Here is a 21,978-nt window from a genome sequence, read left to right as displayed (position 1 = left end):
TAATGGGACTCTGAGAGAGGGAATGAGTGAGTGAGTAGCCTCTATGGTATGAATGAATGAATGAATGAATGAATGAATGAATGAATGAGCCCAATGTTCTGTAAACATAGGAAACATACTAAGGACAGAGAGTTAAACGAAAAGGGATTAATTAATGACTGAATTAATTAAATAAGTGTACAAACTGAGGAATTAATAAATTAACTTTCAACATCTATACTAACCGAAAGAGGGAGATGGACTAATATTGAGAAGATGAATGGATGAATCCAAGAAGAGTGATCTTTAAACCGTTTTTAGTTCTGCCACTGTTGGCTATTGTTATTTTGGATACATTACTGTCACATGTTTTCCACAGTCTGTTTTTCAATTGATGACATTTACTATTATTATTATTATTGTTTTGACAATCAGCCTGGAGCACATTTTTGATGAGAAACATCCAAATAGCCTAAGATTGGACAGCGCTTTGCACATTGTTATAAATATGAATTATATTTTTGAATGTTTACGAAAATGAAAACGGACACAAATAACCAAGTTGCATTTATTCACCTAAAACGGTTTAAAATGTATGGTTCTGTCAAGCAGAACTTGTATGAATATACCTGTAGATATGCAAACTGCATTTGTGATGCAGGTGATCGACAAAGGCTTAAACAGTCGTCTCCCCAACACATATATTGTATATACATTTCTGAGAATAAAGTATTTTTTCTCATAATATGCTCTTCTTCCTCATGTATCAAGTATGTATCCTGCTCTGTCGAGCATATGGGTGTGTTGAACGCCTTGACTCATGCTCATGTCATCACCAGCTCCCCCAAACAGGTCTGGAGGCAGTAAAGGTTTAATTCTGAGGATGGGTTAAATTGATTGAGATACCTTTTCAATGCAAATCAGCTTCAGTCACACATCCACTTTAAAGTTGGGATATTGTTTTAGGGTGAAAAAGTTCCCAGGCACACTAACACGCTTTCTGACACAGTAAGCCGTTTTCCGTGGCAAGGAATAAACATAGTAAAATGCTAACATATGCTAATTAAAGTGCCTGTATTTGCATTCGCCCGCAGAGAATAGTCGAGGTTCATTAACTGAACAAACAGAATCTCCCCTCGAAATATAATTGTAATTAAAGACAGTGGGACTGGGCTGGGAGCTTAAATGCCACACCTGGACGAGATCTGCCGAACGTTCTTCCTCCTGTAGTGTCTAAACTATTTATGACTTTGCTGACATTTGCAAATGGTGTCTTAGAGGATGTTGACTCAGCTTGTGGAAGCATCTGGAGAGCATTTCTATAGGGGCACCCTAAAACAGAGGAAGTCTGTTATGTGGTGTCCTGGGATTGGTCTGTAGGGGAAAACACCCATATCAGGTTACATAGGATATATATACCTTGGTTGGGACATAGGAGGGGAGAACAACATATTAAAAGATTGGGCCGGTTGTTCTCCAGATGTCTGCAGAAGTCTGTAAATTGGCGCTGAAATCTTCTATGTAATAAACTATTATAATCAAGGACAGTGTCAGCGGATTTCTTGTCATCACAGCATCTCAGCATTGTTCTCGACACTACACTCCCTCTCTCCATGCCCTTTTCCTTTTAATATCCCAGGGAATGAGTTCCGAATGTCAACAGATGAGTATCGGCCGGATCCAGAAGAGTAATTAGTTCGGTGCGTGCCGCAGATTGAAAACAATTATCTTAATAAGGAAACAGTCTCCATGGAGGCAAGACACTTCTGGAACTGGAGTGTAACTTTCTCTCTGGCTGGAGAGGAGGAGTAGAGCCATAGGGACGGTATGGCAGGGCTGGAGTTATTTAGGTCAGCTAGACATCACTTAAATTAATGTGAAATAGTACGTGGAGCTACTGTATCAGTTTGAAAATGGAGGCATACAACTTTTCACACCAACTAAAATTTCACCAAACAAGATGTGTCTATGAATATAAACCATAGCCTGGTATAAAATGCTAGGGTGTTGTTTAGTACATTTCATGGTCTGGATTAATCTGAAGCAGTGTTGCGTTCCATAGGATGCATGAACAAACAGGCATTCTTCTCATGATCTAATAAGGTAAGGACCCCACATTCATAATGACTAGGGCTGCTAAATTCCATATCCCTTCAGGACATAATCCAAGCCTTAACCTTATTGAGGCCTAGTCAAGCCTCTTCACCTGGACCTCAGAGGGAACACCTACAGTATGTCTCATTACACAATGTGTACCTCCAGCAGCTCTGTGAGCCATGGGGCTTCTTCTGTGTGGTACAATGTTATTTTCCTCTCATCATACCTACCTCCTCCCCATAAACATACTGTTCATCCCCCCAATCCCTCGCCCATCCTCACCTCCCTCTAATCCTTTGCCCATCCTCACCTCCCCCCAATCCCTCGCCCATCCTCACCTCCCTCTAATCCTTCACCCATCCTCACCTCCCCCCAATCCCTCGCCCATCCTCACCTCCCTCTAATCCCTCGCCCATCCTCACCTCCCTCTAATCCTTCACCCATCCTCACCTCCCCCCAATCCCTCGCCCATCCTCACCTCCCTCTAATCCTTCACCCATCCTCACCTCCCCCCAATGCCTCGCCCATCTTCACCTCCCTCTAATCCCTCGCCCATCCTCACCTCCCTCTAATCCTTCACGCATCCTCACCTCCCCCAATCCCTCGCCCATCCTCACCTCCCTCTAATCCTTCACCCATCCTCACCTCCCCCCAATCCCTTGCCCATCCTCACCTCCCTCTAATCCCTCGCCCATCCTCACATCCCTCTAATCCTTCACCCATCCTCACCTCCCCCAATCCCTCGCCCATCCTCAACTCCCTCTAATCCTTCACCCATCCTCACCTCCCCCCAATCCCTCGCCCATCCTCACCTCCCTCTAATCCCTCGCCCAGCCTCACCTCCCTCTAATCCTTCCCCCATCCTCACCTCCCTCTAATCCTTTGCCCATCCTCACCTCCCCCCAATCCCTTGCCCATCCTCACCTCCCTCTTTGCCTCACACATTCTCCTCCATGTCAGCTTCCCTCTTTCCTATCACCTGATCAATTAAAGTCCATGAAACACACAGAGACCATGACATAAGTTACATAAGCAAAACACTTATTTAAAGTCAATGTAAATACAAAAACGCTATTTCAAACTAGCAGGGAACACCATGACCTAGATATGTCTTATTGTGAGCTAATACAAGGATAATGAACAATTTAGAGAACTGAATTAAACATATGGCCTATTGTAGTACCACAGTGCATGACCAATGTGATCAGGCATCGCACAGTATGGATCTAGACGTACAGAATCTGTATACGTGGTCTAGCTGCTGTATCTCCACCAGGGGGCACCATTCAGTCACAGACAGAGGGAGAAAGATGGAAAAGGAGCAGACGAGGGAATATGAGAGATTTAATCACGTAAAGTACGTAAAGTACACCTTCAACATAATAATGGAAAAGATCACAGAACAAATCCTACTAACACTCAGACAGCATGCAGGTATGAAAAAAAAATGTATGCAATCACTAACTGTAAGTTGCTCTGGATAAGAGCGTCTGCTAAATGACTAAAATGTAAAATGTAAATGTAGGAAGCAGACAAGAAAGCACATAAGGCCTAGTTGTGTTTCGGAAATTACAGGTACGTTTGCTGATGTTAACACACGTGTTGGATATTGGTTTGAAAAATGCGATATCAGTTTGGGGATTTGGTGGCTTCCTGGTCATCTGTAGAGGTCATCTGTAGAGGTCGTCTGTAGAGTCATCTGTTGGCTGAGGTATCCTCAGGTTCATCAGGAAGTGACCTGTGATGACAAAAGAACACAGCATACAGCGCCAGTTAGATAGTTATAGTGGAATAGAAAGATGTATATATAGCATTACAATACATTATATTAATTAAAGGGGCAATCTGCAATTGCTACGTCCATTTTTGAACTTTTAAATTCATTATATATAGCCATTGATTCTTGAAGAAAACATATAAAAGCCTCATCAGAACCCAAAATATAAGCTTGTTTAACTAGAAATGTTATTGTTAACAAACACTGTAGAGTCTCAAAACATGGTTAAAACTATAATCTTGATATCTGCTATAAATTTGATAGTGGTTACATTGCTTCAGCCCCATCCCTCAGCTGTTTACTGAAACAGTGGCGTGATGTAGGCTTTGTTATTGTTTGAACTGCAGATTGACCCTTTAATTAATTTAAGGTTCAAATAAATGATTACTGATTGGAGTGCTTTCCATTCAGGCCTGATATATTGGCATTTAAAGCATTTAGATTGCGTTGAAAATGCGCTTGGTATAAAGTCATACCAAGGTGCTGTCCACAGGCGCGGTGCTGAAATTCCAGCCAAATCAAATCAAATCAAATGTTATTTGCCACATGTGCCGAATATAACAGGTGTAGACCTCACAGTGAAATTCTTACTTATAAGCCCTTAACCAACAATGCAGTTTTAAGAAAAATAAGTGTTAAGTAAAAAATTGATAAGTAAAAAATTAAAATTAAAAATAATTAAAGAGCAGCAGTAAAATAAAATAACAGCAGGGAGGCTATGTACAGGGGGTAAAGGTACAGAGTCAATGTGCAGGGGCACAGGTTAGTCGAGGTAATATGTACATGTGGGTAGAGTTAAAGTGACAATGCATAGATAATAAACAGAGAGTAGCAGCAGTGTAAAAGAGGGAGTGGGGGGGGGGCAATGCAAATAGTCTGGGTAGCTATGATTAGCTGTTCAGGAGTCCTATGGCTTGGAGGTAGAAGCTGTTAAGAAGCCTTTTGGACCTAGACTTGGTGCTCCGGTACCGCTTGCCGTGTGGTAGCAGAGAGAAGAGTCTATGACTAGGGTGGCTGGAGTCTTTGACAATTTTTAGGGCCTTCCTCTGACACCGCCTGGTATAGAGGTCCTGGATGGCAGGAAGCTTGGCCCCAGTGATGTACTGGGCCGTACGCACTACCCTCTGTAGTGCCTTGCGGTCGGAGGCCGAGCAGTTGCCATACCAGGCAGTGATGCAACCAGTCAGGATGCGCTGTATAACTTTTTGAGGATCTGAGGACCCATACCAAATATTTTTAGTCCCCTGAGGGGGAATAGGTTTTGTCGTGCCCTCTTCACGACTGTCTTAGTGTGTTTGGACCATGATAGTTTGTTAGTGATGTGGACACCAAGGAACTTGAAGCTCTCAACCTGTTCCGCTACAGCCCCGTCGATGAGAATGGGAGCGTGCTCAGTCCTCTTTTTTCACTCTGTAGTCCACAATCATCTCCTTTGTTTTGATCACGTCGAGGGAGAGGTTGTTATCCTGGCACCACACGGCCAGGTCTCTGACCGTTGTCGGTGATCAGGCTTACCACTGTGTCGTCGGCAAACTTAATGATGCTGTTGGAGTCATGTCTGGCCATGCAGTCATTTTGTGGACAGGGAGTACAGGAGGGGACTGAGCATGCACCCCTGAGGGGCCCCCGTGTTGAGGATCAGTGTGGCAGATGTGTTGTTACCTACCCTTACCACCTGGGGGCGGCCCGTCAGGAAGTCCACGATCCAGTTGCAGAGGGAGGTGTTTAGTCCCAGGGTCCTTGGCTAACGGTCTATTGTTGCGTCACATTACAATTGTAGACAGAAAAAAATGTATTTTCATTCATATTTTTTCGGGTGATCTCATAATCAGTTAGTAGAGGTAAGATATGACTCACTAACCAGGTTTCCATCCAACCATTTCATGCGGATGAATTACCTGACGCATGAGGAAAGTCAGGACTGCGCTGATGGAAACAGGATATGCTGGTACAATTTGATAAATGCCACAGACAATTTGTTATTTCGCACAGCTGCGGGAAGTAGGGTTGCTGAAAAGTCAGTGTTTTGCACAAAGTAGTCCAGTGGGCCTTTACTTGTTGACTGATATATAGTGCATTCGGAAAGTATTCAGAGCACTTGATTTTTCCACATTATGTTACATCACAGCCTTATTCTAAAATTGATTAAAAATAAAAATACAAATCCTCATCAATCTACACACAATACCCCATAATGACGAAGCAAAAACAGATTTTTAGAAATGTTTGCACAATTATTAAAAATAAAAAACACACTATTAGACTTTAAATGGGGCTCAGGTGCATTCTGTTTCCATTGATCATCCTTGAGATGTTTCTACAACTTGATTGAGTCCACCTGTGGTAAATTCAGTTGATTGGACATGATTTGGAAAGGCACACACCTGTCTATATAAGGTCCCACAGTTGACAGTGCAAGTCAGAGCAAAAACCAACCCATGAGGTCGAAGCAATTGTCCGTAGAGCATCGAGACAGGATTGTTTCGAGGCACAGATCTGGGAAAGGGTACCAAAAAATGTCTGCAGCATAGAAGGTCCCCAAGAACACAGTGGCCTCCATCATTCTTAAATGGAAGAAGTTTGGAACCACCAAGACTCTTCCTAGAGCTGGCCGCCCGGCCAAACTGAGCAATTGGTGGAGAAGGGCCTTGGTCAAGGATGTGACCAAGAACCCGATGGTCACTCTGACAGAGCTCTAGAGTTCCTCTGTGGAGATGGGAGAACCTTCCAGAAGGACAACCATCTCTGCAGCCCTCCACCAATCAGGCTTTTGTGGTAGTGGCCAGACGGAAGCCACTCCTAAGTAAAAGGCACATGACAGCCCGCTTGGAGTTTTCCAAAAGGCACCTAAAGACTCTCAGACCATGAGAAACAAGATTCTCTGGTATGATGAAACAAAGATTGAACTCTTTGGCCTGAATATCAAGCGTAACGTCTGGAGGAAACCTGGCACCATCCCTACGGTGAAGCATGGTGGTGGCAGCATCATGCTCTGGGGATATTTTTCAGCGGCAGGGACTGGGAGACTAGTCAGGATCGAGGCAAAGATGAACGGAGCAAATTACAGAGAGATCCTTGATGAAAACCTGCTCCAGAGCGCTCAGGACCTCAGACTGGGGCAAAGGTTCACCTTCCAACAGGACAACGACCCTAAGCACACAGCCAAGACAACGCAGGAGTGGCTTCGGGAGAAGTGTCTGAATGTCCTTGAGTGGGCTTGAGCCTGGGCTTGAACCTGATCGAACAGCTCTGGAGAGACCTGAAAATAGCTGTTCAGCAACGCTCCCCATCCATCCTGACAGAGCTTGAGAGGATCTGCAGAGAAGTATGGGAGAAACTCCCTAAATACAGGTGTTCCAAGCTTGTAGTGTCATACCCAAGAAGCTGTAATCGCTGACAAAGGTGCTTCAACAAAGTACTGAGTAAAGGGTTTGAATACTTATGTAAATGTCATATTTCAGTTTTTTATTTTTTATACATTTGTTAAAATTTCCACAAACCTGTTTTTGCTTCGTCATTAAAAAAACAATTTAATCAATTTTAGCATAAGGCAATAACGTTACAAAATGTGGAAAAAGTCAACGGGTCTGTATACTTTCCGAATGCACTGTATATCAAGTATTATCAGATTAACTGTTTTGTACATATAATTATCAGACTCAAATTACAAATGCTGGTAAACACTGAAATACATTTACTTGAAATGTTTTCACAAAAGTAGTGCACTGGGCCTTTACTAGTCCTGTATTAGCGGACCGATATAGAGGTCTTCAGCTCGAGCATTTTTTTTTTCTGTATCTCCCCCATCCGCAAAAGAATCGCAGCACCCCCACCCCAAAACTACTTCCACGGCTATGTTCGTTCGACATTGTGGGATCTTTTTGTGTCGGTAAAATTAATTATGCATGAAAGGGCGGTGGAAAGACCTTCATGAGCAAATATTGATATAAAAAACATCATATCGAAATAAACTTGGAGTCACGCGATGATATGTTGTGTGGTCCTCCCACTACGACTCGGGAAACCATGCAGTTTATAAATTATGATGAACTTCACAGAGTGGTGAAAGTGCACGTGATGAGCTTGATAATCCTTGCCAATAAATATCTTATTCTTGTGACAAGATGATCGATGCTTGGCTGCCGTTTGACAAAAAAAAAAGCCTACCCACACTTTATCTGCAAGCTGTCGAGTAAAGCGCACGTGCCAAGACCAGAGTGGGCACGGTTGCTATATAACGCAACAGTTTTTGTGACAAAACTATCAGTAGACTTGAAAATGCGATGGAAACCCATTTAACTAGTATTTTTCTTTCATTACATGTAAATTTAACCGCAAAAATGTTTTATAATAAATAATAATAATAAAATAAATGTATGTATGTGCACAATGTCATCACGCACGGTCTTTTATCTGCAATAAGTCAGTTTGATGGAAACACATCTCTGGTGGGAAAATGCGCATATTGTTTTAGGCAGATTTGAGAATATTCGCATGAAAATCTGTCGCAAATTGGATGGAAACCTAGCTAGTGATTTTGGGGTGTTCTCTGGGAGCTGTCCACTGGCGTGGTGCTGCAATTCTAGCCAATGGTCTATTGTTGCGTCACATTATAGGATTCTAGACAGCAAAAAAGTATTTAATTCATATTTTTGTCGCGGGTGATGTGATAATCAGTGAATGGAGGTCAGATAATTTCAATCACATGGATTTGGCGCTAGATATAATAATAATAATAATACATTTATTTATTGCGCTTTTCATTACAGAGTTATCTCAAAGCTGTACTGATGAAACAAATATAAAATGATATACAATAAAAACAACACACATTTAGAATCAAGGCAGATAAAATAGCGATAGTGGGATAGGTGCTAAATACATTTTAGATTCTGACTAGGACTCTAGAAGTGGGGTTTTGATTTCACTGTTTTTGATTTATTCACGGATTATCACATCAACCATGAAAACAATAGATAGGCCTAGTACAATAGTACAAGTTAACAGCCTACTTAGTAATACAGCATAATATTGACTATTTTTTATATTTCTATCAGTACTGTCTTGTAAAAGTAGCCAGTTCTGCAGCATCACATCAACCAGTGGCCTCTCTCCCTGACTTCCCTCCTGTGTTAGCCACATGGTGTCGCTGTTCACCAGTAAATGTCTCAGCTCTGTTCAGCGGGAGCCATGACATTCTAATCCATCTCTGCTGTAGGACAGACCTGTTTTAGCTGAAACAAACATGGCTATTTAATTTATAACAACAATACTGGTCTGAACACCAGGCTACTATATAGGATTTTATACAATCCTTAGTAACATCCGAATATAAGGAGTCTAGCTATTTCTGGCTGGAGTTCACGGTCCAGGATGCATCGGGAGAGAAGGTTTTTCTCGGCTGTCTTTGTGTGCTATGCGTTATGGGGCAGCGCGTTGTCCGTGACCCGGTACTCCATACCCGAAGAGATGGAGAGAGGTTCTGTAGTTTCCAATTTAGCCGCAGATTTGGGACTGGAACTTGCAGGTCTGGCTCATCGCGAGGTTAAACTTGATATTTTCCATAGCAAGAAGTACTTGGACGTCAACAAAAAGACAGGTGAGCTGTATATTGTAGAGAAAATAGACAGGGAGTATATTTGTACCACTAAGACTACCGACTGTTTTTTAAAATTGGACGTCATCATTGAAAGTCCTTTACGCATATTTAACATAGAATTGGGAATAACAGATATTAATGATAATGCGCCTCATTTTCGTAGGGACAGAATAGAGCTTGATGTTTCAGAATCAGCTTCACCAGGAGAGAGATTCTCCCTTCCTAATGCAGTGGACCCGGATGTTGGTATAAATACAGTAAAAACCTACCAGCTCAGTGCTAGCGAGCATTTTACCATCGAAATCCAGACTGGGAGTGATGGTACTAAATATGTTGACTTGGTCTTGACAAAGGCTTTAGACCGGGAGGAGCACGCCGTTCATAACCTAATACTCACGGCTGTAGATGGCGGGGTCCCATCGCGTTCTGGTACAGCTAATATCATTGTTAGAGTGCTGGATACAAACGACAACGCCCCTCGATTCGACCGTTCAATTTATTCCGTTAATATGACAGAAAACACACCTATTGGAACGCTAGTAATGAAGCTAAACGCCACAGATTTAGATGAAGGTCCAAATGCAGACATCACGTATTCATTCACACTTTACACGTCAGAAAGAACACAATATGTATTTGCACTGAATCCAAACACAGGAGAGATAACAGTGAAAGGAACTATTGATTATGAAGATATTAAGTTTTACGAGATGCATGTTGAGGCGAAGGACAAAGGACAGCATCCCCTATTGAGTCAATGTAAAATTGTAGTTGACGTTACAGATACGAACGACAACTATCCAGAGATCACCGTTAAATCTTATAAGAGAACAGTTAATGAGAACATTCTGGTTGGGACAGTCATAGCAATCGTAGGTATAAGCGACAGGGACACAGGTGACAATGGCAAAGTGAGCCTATCTATAAACCAACAGGTGCCATTTGTTTTGAACAAGTCGTCTGACTTCCATTATGAGCTCATAGTCTCAGAACCATTAGACCGTGAGAAAGTTCCAGAATATGATATCACGCTCGTTGTGACGGACGGAGGAACGCCCTCCTTGTCTGATAATGAAACGATAACTTTACATCTGTTGGACGTCAATGATAACGTGCCACTCTTCCCCCAGTCATTCTACACTATTCCTGTTATGGAGAATAACGCGCCTGGGGCCTTGCTAAGTTCCCTCACTGCGTTTGATCCAGACCTCCATGAAAACCAGTATCTAGTTTATTTCATCATAGAAAAGGAGATAGTGAACACCTCCATGTCTATGCTGTTCTCCATCAATCCGGAGAACGGTAATCTTTACGCACTAAAGACGTTTGACTATGAGATAGAGAAGGAGTTCCTTTTCCACATTGAGGCCAGAGATTCTGGTGTTCCTCCGCTCAGCAGTAACATGACTGTCCACCTCATTATTGTGGACCAGAACGACAACACACCAGTCATAGTCTCTCCGTGGCGCGCGCACGGCTCCGTGGTGGAGGAAAAGATCCCCAGATCCACTGACAAAGGATCACTGGTCTCCAAGGTGATAGCCATAGATACAGACTCGGTCCAGAACTCTCGGATTACATACCAGTTTCTACAGGCTACTGACGCCACCTTATTCAGTCTGGACCAATATAACGGAGATATCCGGACTATGAGAATGTTCAGTTACAGAGATCCGCGTCATCAACGGCTGGTTGTCATCGCCAAGGACAACGGGGAACCTGCTCTCTCTGCTACAGTTACCGTCAAACTCTCAACAGTGGAGACTGCCGTTAAAGCCTACTCTGACATGACTGAAGTGCCTCTAGAATATGACATATTTTCAGACTTAAACCTGTATTTGGTGATCGGCTTGGGCTCGGTGTCCTTTCTGTTATTGATTACCGTATTGGTCACCTGTATGCTGAAGTGTCAGAAACCGAAGCCCAGCAAAGCGGCTCCTCCCAGTAGGAACAGCGTGAACTCGACCCTCGCAGATTCCACCCTGGTCTCCAACGATGCCTACTGGTACAGTCTGTTTCTAGCAGAGACCAGGAAAGGAAAGCTGGTGGTCAGACAGCCTGTGCCAAAGGCGGGCTCCAGATACATCGTGTCCAGTATACCAAGGAGCACGGGCCTGACAGAGACCAGCGACTCAGCAGCCTCTACTCTGCAGGTAATAATGACCAACACCTCCGCATGATCTCCACCTCTGAATGACCTCCACAGCAAAGCACAATGCAACAACAATATGACTGAGTCGATGCACTCTTAGAATGAGTGTTCCAAAAGATTATTCAGCAGTCCCCATAGGAGAACCCTTTTTGGTTCCATGTAGAACCCTTTTTGGTTTCAGGTAGAACCAGTTTGGGTTCCATGTAGAACCCTCTTTGGAAAGGGTTCTACATGGAACCTAAAAGGGTTCTACCTGGAACCCAAATGATTTTACCTGGCACCAAAAAGGGTTCTCCTATTGGGACAGCCGAATAACCCTTATAGGTTCTACAGAGCCTTCTGAAAGTATTCAGACCCCTTAGCTTTTTCCACATTTTGTTACATTACAGCCTTGTTCTAACATTTATTACATTGCTTTTTCCATCATCAATCTACACACAATACCCCATAATGACAAAGCAAAAACAGGTTTTAAGAAATTGTTGCTAATTTATTAAAAAATAAAAAACAGAAATATCTCATTTACATAGGTATTCAGACCCTTTACTCAGTACTTTGTTGAAGCATCTTTGGCAGCGATTACAGCATTGAGTCTTCTTGGGTATGACGCTACAAGCTTGGCACACCTGTATTTGGGGAGTTTCTCACATTCTTCTCTGCAGATCCTCTCAAGCTCTGTCAGGTTGGATGGGGAGCATTGCTGCACAGCTATTTTCAGGTCTCTCCAGAGATGTTCGATCGGGTTCAAGTCCGGGCTCTGGCTGGGCCACTCAAGGACATTCAGACACTTCTCCCGAAGCCACTCCTGCATTGTCTTGGCTGTGTGCTTAGGGTCGTTGTCCTGTTGGAAGGTGAATCTTTGCTCGGTCTGAGGTCCTGAGCGCTCTTGAGCAGATTTTCTTCAAGGATCGCTCTGTACTTTGCTCCGTTCATCTTTGCCTCGATCCTGACTAGTCTCCCACATCCCCACAGCATGATGCTGCCACCACCATGCTTCACCGTAGGGATGGGGTCATGTTTCCTCCAGACGTGACGCTTCAGGCCAAAGAGTTCAATCTTGGTTTCATCAGACCAGAGAATCTTGTTTCTCATGGTCTGAGAGTCTTTAGGTGCCTTTTGGCAAACTCCAACCGGGCTTTCATGTGCCTTTTACTGAGAAGTGGCTTCCATCTGGCCACTCTACCATAAAGACCTGATTTGTGGAGTGCTGCAGAGATGGTTGTCCTTCTGGAAAGTTCTCCCGTCTCTACAGAGGAACTCTAGAGCTCTGTCAGAGTGACCATCGAGTTCTAGGTCACCTCCCTGACCAAGGCCCTTCTCCCCCGAATGCTCAGGAAGAGTCTTGGTGGTTCCAAACTTTTTCCATTTAAGAATGATTGAGTCCACTGTGTTCTTGGGGACCTTCAATGCTGCAGACATTTTTTGGTACCCTTCCCCATATCTGTGCCTCGACAAAATCCTGTCTCGGAGCTCTACGGACAATTCCTTCGACCTCATGGGTTGGTTTTTGCTCTGACATGCACTGTCAACTGTGGCACCTTACAGGGGCTTGCGAAATAATTCACCCCCCTTGGCATATTTCCTATTTTGTTGCCTTACAACCTGGAATTAAAATGGATTTTTTTTGGGTTTGTATCATTTGATTTACACAACATGCCTATTACTTTGACGATGCAAAATATTTTTTATCGTGAAACAAACAAGAAATAATAAAAAAAAAAAAGAAAACTTGAGTGTGCATAACTATTCACCCCCCCCCCCCCCATAGTTAATACTTTGTAGAGCAATTACAGCTGCAAGTCTCTTGGGGTATGTCTCTATAAGCTTGGCACATCTAGCCACTGGGATATTTGCCCATTCTTCAAGGCAAAACTGCTCCAGCTCCTTCAAGTTGGATGGGTTCCGCTGGTGTACAGCAATCTTTAAGTCATACCACAGATTCTCAATTGGATTGAGGTCTGGGCTTTGACTCTGCCATTCCAAGACATTTAAATGTTTCCCCTTAAACCACTCGAGTGTTGCTTTAGCAGTATGCTTAGGGTCATTGTCCTGCTGGAAGGTGAACCTCCGTTCCAGTCTCAAATCTCTGGAAGACTGAAACAGGTTTCCCTCAAGAATTTTCCTGTATTTAGCGGCATCCATCATTCCTTCAATTCTGACCAGTTTCCCAGTCCCTGCCGATGAAAAACATCCCCACAGCATGATGCTGCCACCACCATGCTTCACTGTGGGGTTGGTGTTCTCGGGGTGATGAGAGGTGTTGGGTTTGCGCCAGACATAGCGTTTTCCTTGATGGCCAAAAAGCTCAATTTTAGTCTCATCTGACCAGAGTACCTTCCTCCATATGTTTGGGGAGTCTCCCACATGCCTTTTGGCGAACACCAAACGTGTTTGCTTATTTTTTTCTTTAAGCAATGGCTTTTTTCTGGCCACTCTTCCGTAAAGCCCAGCTCTGTGGAGTGTATGTCTTAAAGTGGTCCAATGGACAGATACTCCAATCTTCGCTGTGGAGCTTTGCAGCTCCTGCAGGGTTATCGTTGGTCTCTTTGTAACCCAACTCTGATCTGTACTTCTCCACAACTTTGTCCCTGACCTGTTTGGAGAGCTCGTTGTTCTTCATGGTGCCACTTGCTTGGTGGTGCCCCTCACTTAGTGGTGTTGTAGACTCTGGGGCCTTTCAGAACAGGTATATATATACTGAGATCATGTGACAGATCATGTGACACTTAGATTGCACATAGGTGGACTTTATTTAACTAATTATGTGACTTCTGAAGGTAATTGGTTGCAGCAGATCTTATTTAGGGTCTTCATAGCAAAGGGTGTGAATACATATGCACGCACCACTTTTCTGTTACTTATTTTTTTAGAATTTTTTGAAACAAGTTGTTTTTTTCATTCCACTTCACCAATTTGGACTATTTTGTGTATGTCTATTACATGAAATCCAAATAAAAATCCATTTAAATTACAGGTTGTAATGCAACAAAATAGGAAAAATGCCAAGGGGGATAAATACTTTTGCAAGGCACTGTATATAGGCAGGTGTGTACCTTTCCATATCATGTCCAATCAATTGAATTTACCACAGGTAGACTCCAATCAAGTTGTAGAAACATCTCAAGGATGATCAATTGAAACAGGATGCACCCGAGCTCAATTTCGAGTCTCATAGCAAAGGGTCTGAATACTTACGTAAGTAAGGTGCAAACATTTTTAAAAACCTGTTTTCGCTTTGTCATTATGGGGTATTGTGTGTAGACTGCTGAGAAAAAAATAATATTTTAATCAATTTTAGAATAAGGCTGTAACACCAATAAGTTGAATGCACCAATTTGTAAGTCGCTCTGGATGAGAACGTCTGCTAAATGACTTAAATGTAAATGTAACGTAACAAAATGTGGAAAAAGTAAAGGGGTCTGAATACTTTCCAAAGGCACCTTTTTTTCTAAGAGTGTGTGTTCTAAAACAGGGGTTCCCAAACTCTTTCACTCGGGGCCCCCCTTCCAGCATTGGGGAATATCCTATGTAGAACCTTTCCACAGAAGGTTCTACATGGAACCATAAAGGGTTCTCCTATGGGGACAGGGACAACAACACTGAGCCTTTTTCTAAAATGTTTTTTGAGATTAGAGATGATGTTGGGAGGGATCTTAGACCATTCCTTCATACAGAGTCTTTTCAGATCCTTGATATCCTTCGTCTGCAATGTGGACTGCCCTCTTACAATTCAAACCACAACTTTTAAATTGGGTTCAAGTCTGGAGACCGATGTTGATTTTGTAGTCAATTAACCATTTCTTTGTGGATTTTTATTAGTGCTTGGGGTTATTTTCTTGCTGGAAGATCCACTCCTGGCAGAGGCAACCAGGTTTTTGGTGAAAATGTCCTGGTACTTCGTAAAGAACATGATGTCGTTAACCTTAACAAGGGCCCCAAAACCAGTGGAAGCAAAATAGCGCCACAACATCAAAGATCCACCACCATATTTTACCAGAGGTATTAGGTACTTTTCTGCATATGCTTCTGTTTTTACACGCCAAACCCACCACTGGTGTGCGTGACCAAAGACCTCTATTTTCATGTCATCTAACCAAAGCACCACCCAGAGTTTAATAAACGGCATTGGCATTTGGATTGGAACTGGTGCTATGGTGAGATTACATTAATATTTGGTCTTTGGTGGGTTTTGGCATTGAAAAACAGAAGCATATTGGATCTTTCAGCAAGACAATAACCCCAAGTACTAATCAAAATACACAAAGAAATGGTTAATTGACCACAAATTCAACATTTTGCAATGGCCATCTCAGTCTACGGACTTGAACCCAATTGAAAACCTGTGGATTGAAGAGGGTAGTCCATGAGAGCAAACGAAGGATAACAAGGATCTGGATAGACTCTGTATGGAGGAATAGTCTAAGATCCCTCTCAACATGTTCTCCAATCTCATAAAACATTTTAGAAAATGCTCAGAGTCGTTATCCTCGCAAGGGGAGGGTGCTGAAGTATATTGACAGCAGGGGTGCCAATAATTTTGGCCCCTACCTTTTTTATATTTGTTTTTATTACTTGTTAAACAAAATCTCTTTCTCTGAGCAATTGTATTAGTATAAAATAATATATAATTTCTACATTTTTGGAGCATACAATATATCTCAATATTTGTATTATTTATTTTATAGAGTCTTTTTTGCTCACCTTTATCAAGGGAGCACAATTGGCCCAGCGTCGTCCGGGTTTGGCCGGGGTAGGCCGTCATTATAAATAAGAATGTGTTCTTAACTGACATGCCTAGTTAAATAAAGGTTAAATAAACAAATTAAATTAAATAATTATGGACCTGACTGTATAGACAATGCATGCACGTCCAGTTCCAGAACAAGCAAAGTAATGTCAACCCAGTGAAGTTGTTCGTAAGTTACAGTAATGAGAGAGCAACACCAAATGTTCATTAGAACCACACTACTGTGTAAGAACAACAGGAAAAAACAAGTTGGCAGCATGAATAACACTTTGGTCAAATGTTCTGTTTATTTCTGAAAAGAAGCAATGATGATTTCGTAAAATACTGTTTATAACAGCAACTTCGAAAATTACTGAAACTGAAAATGTGTAAGATTACATTTGATAATGTTTTTGGCATCACATTAATTATTCACACAAACTTGTTGCATACTGTTTACCCGGATATACCGTATACAAAGTGTCAGGTGTTGAAAGGGGAGGTGTAACAATTCCACCTTCCATCACATTACCAGTCTAAAAACAGGTCACCTTTTGGCATTGCCAGGTAATCAGATCTAGTTCCTTTCTCTCTGAAATGCATTCACCTGTTATAAATGCATTCACCTGTTATAAATTCATATTTTATCCCTCTAGCACCTCAACACACAGCTGCTGCACCTGCTGGGAAAAAAAGCCTCTCTAATTTGGTCTGACAGGTTGAGTGGCGTGTGGCCTATATTTTACCGCACTGACTGTGCCTGCATACTGCATCCTTGTACAGCTAACACACAGTGATGGAGATCACACAGCGCCAGCAGCAATGTTGTTTATATATGGTACAGCCTACTAGAATATGAGGAGAATGAAACCCCTTGAGCTTTCAAAACAAACAAGGTTATGGTTTCACATTAGACTTACTGTCCTTCATGAGTCTAGATGGGCCAAATGGCTTCCTCTCATCATTGACATCACATGATCTATTCTAATTCTGTATATGTTTATTGAATTTAATTTCATCAAATATCTCCATCCCCTGATGTAAAATGATTTATAATACCCCCCCCCCCCCCTCTCTCTCTCTCTCTCAGTGAGCCCAGTCAAGCTGAACTCCTCGCTGTGGAGCATTTCAATGCAGCCACTCCCCCCTCGATGCTGCAGAGGTTGTCTCTCCTCCTCTTATGTCACTCAGTAGGGAAAAGTGAGCAGGAGGAGGTCTGCAGCAAGATAGGGGTCAGGGTTGTAGTGAGCTTGTTTTGCTGTGCACCTCTCTCTCTATTCCTAATGATGTGCACTGCCAGTTCTCAAAATCCAGCCATGGCCTATCCATGGCCTATCTATAGCCTATCCATAGTCTATCCATAGTCTATCCATAGTCTATCCATGGCCTATCCATAGTCTATCCATGGCCTATCCATAGTCTATCCATAGTCTATCCATGGCCTATCCATAGTCTATCCATGGCCTATCCATAGTCTATCCATAGTCTATCCATGGCCTATCCATAGTTTATCCATGGCCTATCCATAGTCTATCCATAGTCGATCCATGGCCTATCCATTGTCTATCCATGGCTTATCCATGGCTTATCCATAGTCTATCCATAATCTATCCATGGCCTATCCATGGCCTATCCATAGTCTATCCATAGTCTATCCATAGTCTATCCATGGCCTATCCATAGTTTATCCATGGCCTATCCATGGCCTATCCATAGTCTATCCATGGCTTATCCATGGCCTATCCATAGTCTATCCATGGCCTATCCATAGTCTATCCATGGCCTATCCATAGTTTATCCATGGACTATCCGTAGTCTATCCATGGCCTATCCATGGCCTATCCATGGCCTATCCATAGTCTATCCATAGTCTATCCATGGCCTATCCATAGTCTATCCATGGCCTATCCATAGTCTATCCATGGACTATCCGTAGTCTATCCATGGTCTATACATAATCTATCCATGGCTTATCCATGGCCTATCCATAGCCTATCCATGGTCTATCCATAATCTATCCATGGTTTATCCATGGCCTATCCATGGCCTATCCATGGCCTATCCATAGTCTATCCATGGACTATCCGTAGTCTATCCATGGTCTATACATAATCTATCCATGGCTTATCCATGGCCTATCCATAGCCTATCCATGGTCTATCCATGGTCTATCCATAATCTATCCATGGCCTATCCATAATCTATCCATAGTCTATCCATGGCCTATCCATAGTTTATCCATGGCCTATCCATAATCTATCCATGGCCTATCCATAATCTATCCATAGTCTATCCATGGCCTATCCATAGTTTATCCATGGCCTATCCATAATCTATCCATGGCCTATCCATAGTCTATCCATGGCCAATCCACAGTCTATCCATGGCCTATCTACATGTTCTGCAATATCTGTTCTCATGTTATTAAACATTTACACACTCATTCCAATGTATAACAAATGTTTTACTTGATCAAGGCTGGTTCTTGTGAAAAGGTAAGTATGTGCAGAATAAGTTATTATTTGTGCACTTGTTGTGAGGGTGACTGTGTTTGTTTGTGTATGGATTGCTGAAACTGTCGTTTTTCTAACCAACTTATGTTTCCCTTTTCAGGTTGCCATGACATTTTTCCTGCTATCCTGTTTTGTCTGTTTTAGGCTGTAGGCTAAAATATTTTTGAAGTATTGACGTTCAGACTTTTCCCCAGATTAATCAGATAATCTCTTTAGTAGAAATGGAATGATTAATACGAAAAGATGAGTATAGTTATAGGCCATAACCATGCATATATAAAGGATTCCTCTTCTTGTGTTCTGCAATGTCTTGACCATTGAAATGGTTCTTTCTTTTCTTCCTGTTCTTAAGTACCCTAAATGAGGGAAGTTCACTCTGCAGCTGGAGGTATGCAGGAGTCTCACTCACCCGCCCCGGAACCCCTTTTTAAATGGCCTAACAGAAATGATGTGTTTTCTTTTTCGTGTCTGCTTTTGTTTCAGTGGAGTTCTTCTTGTCCTGGTTTTTTCCCTCTTGTTAGAGGAGCTGTTGTTTTGATGACAAATGTCACTCTGGTGATAACCCTGCCCCATTACTCATGGCTTAATCCAGAATTTAAAAGCACCAGATTGGGTCTGGCCTGCATCAACTTTTTGCCCCTTTTTAACAGATCCTCATCCCCAAACTAGCCATTGCTGTCCATATTAGGCTCTTATCCTTAAGGCCCTTCCTATTGGGCCTGTCTCAGCTCTGACTACATAATAATAGGCCCTTCCTATTAGGCCTGTCTCAGCTCTGACTACATAATAATAGGCCCCTCCTATTGGGCCTGTCTCAGCTCTGACTACATAATAATAGGCCCTTCCTATTGGGCCTGTCTCAGCTCTGACTACATAATAATAGGCCCTTCCTATTGGGCCTGTCTCAGCTCTGACTACATAATAATAGGCCCTTCCTAATAGGCGTGTCTCAGCTCTGACTACATACTAATAGGCCCTTCCTATTGGGCCTGTCTCAGCTCTGACTACATAATAATAGGCCCCTCCTATTGGGCCTGTCTCAGCTCTGACTACATAATAATAGGCCCTTCCTATTGGGCCTGTCTCAGCTCTGACTACATAATAATAGGCCCCTCCTATTGGGCCTGTCTCAGCTCTGACTACATAATAATAGGCCCTTCCTATTGGGCCTGTCTCAGCTCTGACTACATAATAATAGGCCCTTCCTATTGGGCCTGTCTCAGCTCTGATTACATAATAATAGGCCCCTCCTATTGGGCCTGTCTCAGCTCTGACTACATAATAATAGGCCCTTCCTATTAGGCCTGTCTCAGCTCTGACTACATACTAATAGGCCCTTCCTATTGGGCCTGTCTCAGCTCTGACTACATAATAATAGGCCCCTCCTATTGGGCCTGTCTCAGCTCTGACTACATAATAATAGGCCCTTCCTATTGGGCCTGTCTCAGCTCTGACTACATAATAATAGGCCCTTCCTATTGGGCCTGTCTCAGCTCTGACTACATAATAATAGGCCCCTCCTATTGGGCCTGTCTCAGCTCTGACTACATAATAATAGGCCCTTCCTATTGGGCCTGTCTCAGCTCTGACTACATAATAATAGGCCCCTCATATTGGGCCTGTCTCAGCTCTGACTACATAATAATAGGCCCCTCCTATTGGGCCTGTCTCAGCTCTGACTACATAATCTAGCAATGCTACTATGATGCTATGTCCTGCTGCCCTAACTCTACATTACATTTGGTCTTTCTCCTCTGCCGGAACAGTGACTTTTAGATGGTTTCCTATCAGGGAAACAAACTAATGGCATTGATTGACCTCAGAGGACATCAGATAGAGACAGAGTAATAATATTAATGCTGCTGATAATAATAATAATAATAATAATAATAATAATAATCTGTGATCTATTTGGCAGAAACTCTGGCTTTAGTTGTAATCCAGATTAAAGAGGGGGATGGATGAAGGTATGCTCTCTCTCCTGTGATAGTTGTATTGTTTAGGGCACACACCTGTCTGTAACTCCTGACTGCAGCCAGTCACTGAGGACTCAGCCCAGCACCTGGCCGCAAAAAAAAGAATGGAAAACTGACAAATGTCTCGCCCACACTCGCCCACCACAACTGATCCCTGACTGATGCATCTTACAGTGTCCTACCCGGACCCTCCCAGGCCCTCCCTGCAACCACCACAGACACATTATAACCCAGGCTGCCGTACATTTGAACCTGTAGCAGAACTAGGGTTGCAACAATCCAGTAACTTTCCCCAAATCCCCAGGCTTTCCAGTAATCCTGGTTGGAAGATTATGGATTTCCTGCTTTTTCCCCTCTTGATTCCGGGAATCTTCACATTTTGGGAAATTTCTGCAACCCTAAGCAGTAAAATACAGTCCTCTGCATGTAATATTAATATGTGTTCATCTCTGTCAGTCCCATCACTAAAGCAGATAAGGGACTTGTTCTACTGTATCTTAGACTGTTTGTTTGGTGGATTGTACTGTTTTTGGTGTGAATGATTGACTGTTTGATTGTTTGACTGACTGTTGATGAATTCACAACAACACAATGATCCTTGTGAATTCCTCTTCACTGCGATGTGATGCGTGACCTAATTCTTCATGCAGAGGGACGGGAAATGAAACTAATCACCCAGTTACTTAGCAACAACTCTCTCCCTCACGTAATTTTGGAGCATGGTGTTCATTGATAGCACCCCCACCACCACCCCTACACGTCCCAGAATCCTCCACTCTGTCATTCTGCCTGATGCCCTGTCTGACTGACAGACCTCGGCTGCATGAGACATGTCAGAGTCTGGTCAATCACAAGGCTGTGAGTGTCCCAGATCCCTCCCACCTTTGTCTAATCCTCTCTTCTCATTCGCAGGGGTCCACCATCACCGGCAGTGGCAGCAGTTCCTCATAAGGCCCCATCCCCATTGGTCCACCGGAGTTACGTCAGGAGGAACCCCCCGTCTACTGAAGAAAGGAACCCCCGTCCTTACCCTACTCAGCCCCCTCCCCTAAGAGCCCAGGCCCCCTGTGACACTCCACCTGCACCCCCTTGGCCCCACAATGACTGTCTCCCCAAGGACCTAAAGGACACTATGATGCCCCCCCCCCCCCCCCCCCAT

At 43.0% G+C, this 21,978-nt stretch overlaps 1 protein-coding gene across 1 annotated transcript; it reads left to right on the top strand.

The window, feature by feature from the left end:
* Positions 1–9,265: 9,265 nt before the first annotated feature.
* Positions 9,266–21,770, top strand: LOC311105125 (protocadherin alpha-C2-like; the record flags this gene model as incomplete). The annotated part of the gene is made up of 2 exons (XM_084147148.1): positions 9,266–11,605; positions 21,732–21,770. Exons 1-2 carry the CDS (start codon positions 9,323–9,325, stop codon positions 21,768–21,770), a joined length of 2,322 nt encoding a protein of 773 aa, XP_084003274.1. The 5' UTR covers positions 9,266–9,322.
* Between the last annotated feature and the right edge of the window lie 208 nt (positions 21,771–21,978).

Source organism: Coregonus lavaretus, assembly GCF_964263955.1.
Source record: "Coregonus lavaretus genome assembly, chromosome: 29".
Lineage (NCBI taxonomy): Eukaryota > Metazoa > Chordata > Actinopteri > Salmoniformes > Salmonidae > Coregonus > Coregonus lavaretus.
The sequence above is the reverse complement of the archived record's forward strand: the minus strand, read 5'-3'. Positions and strand labels throughout refer to the sequence as shown.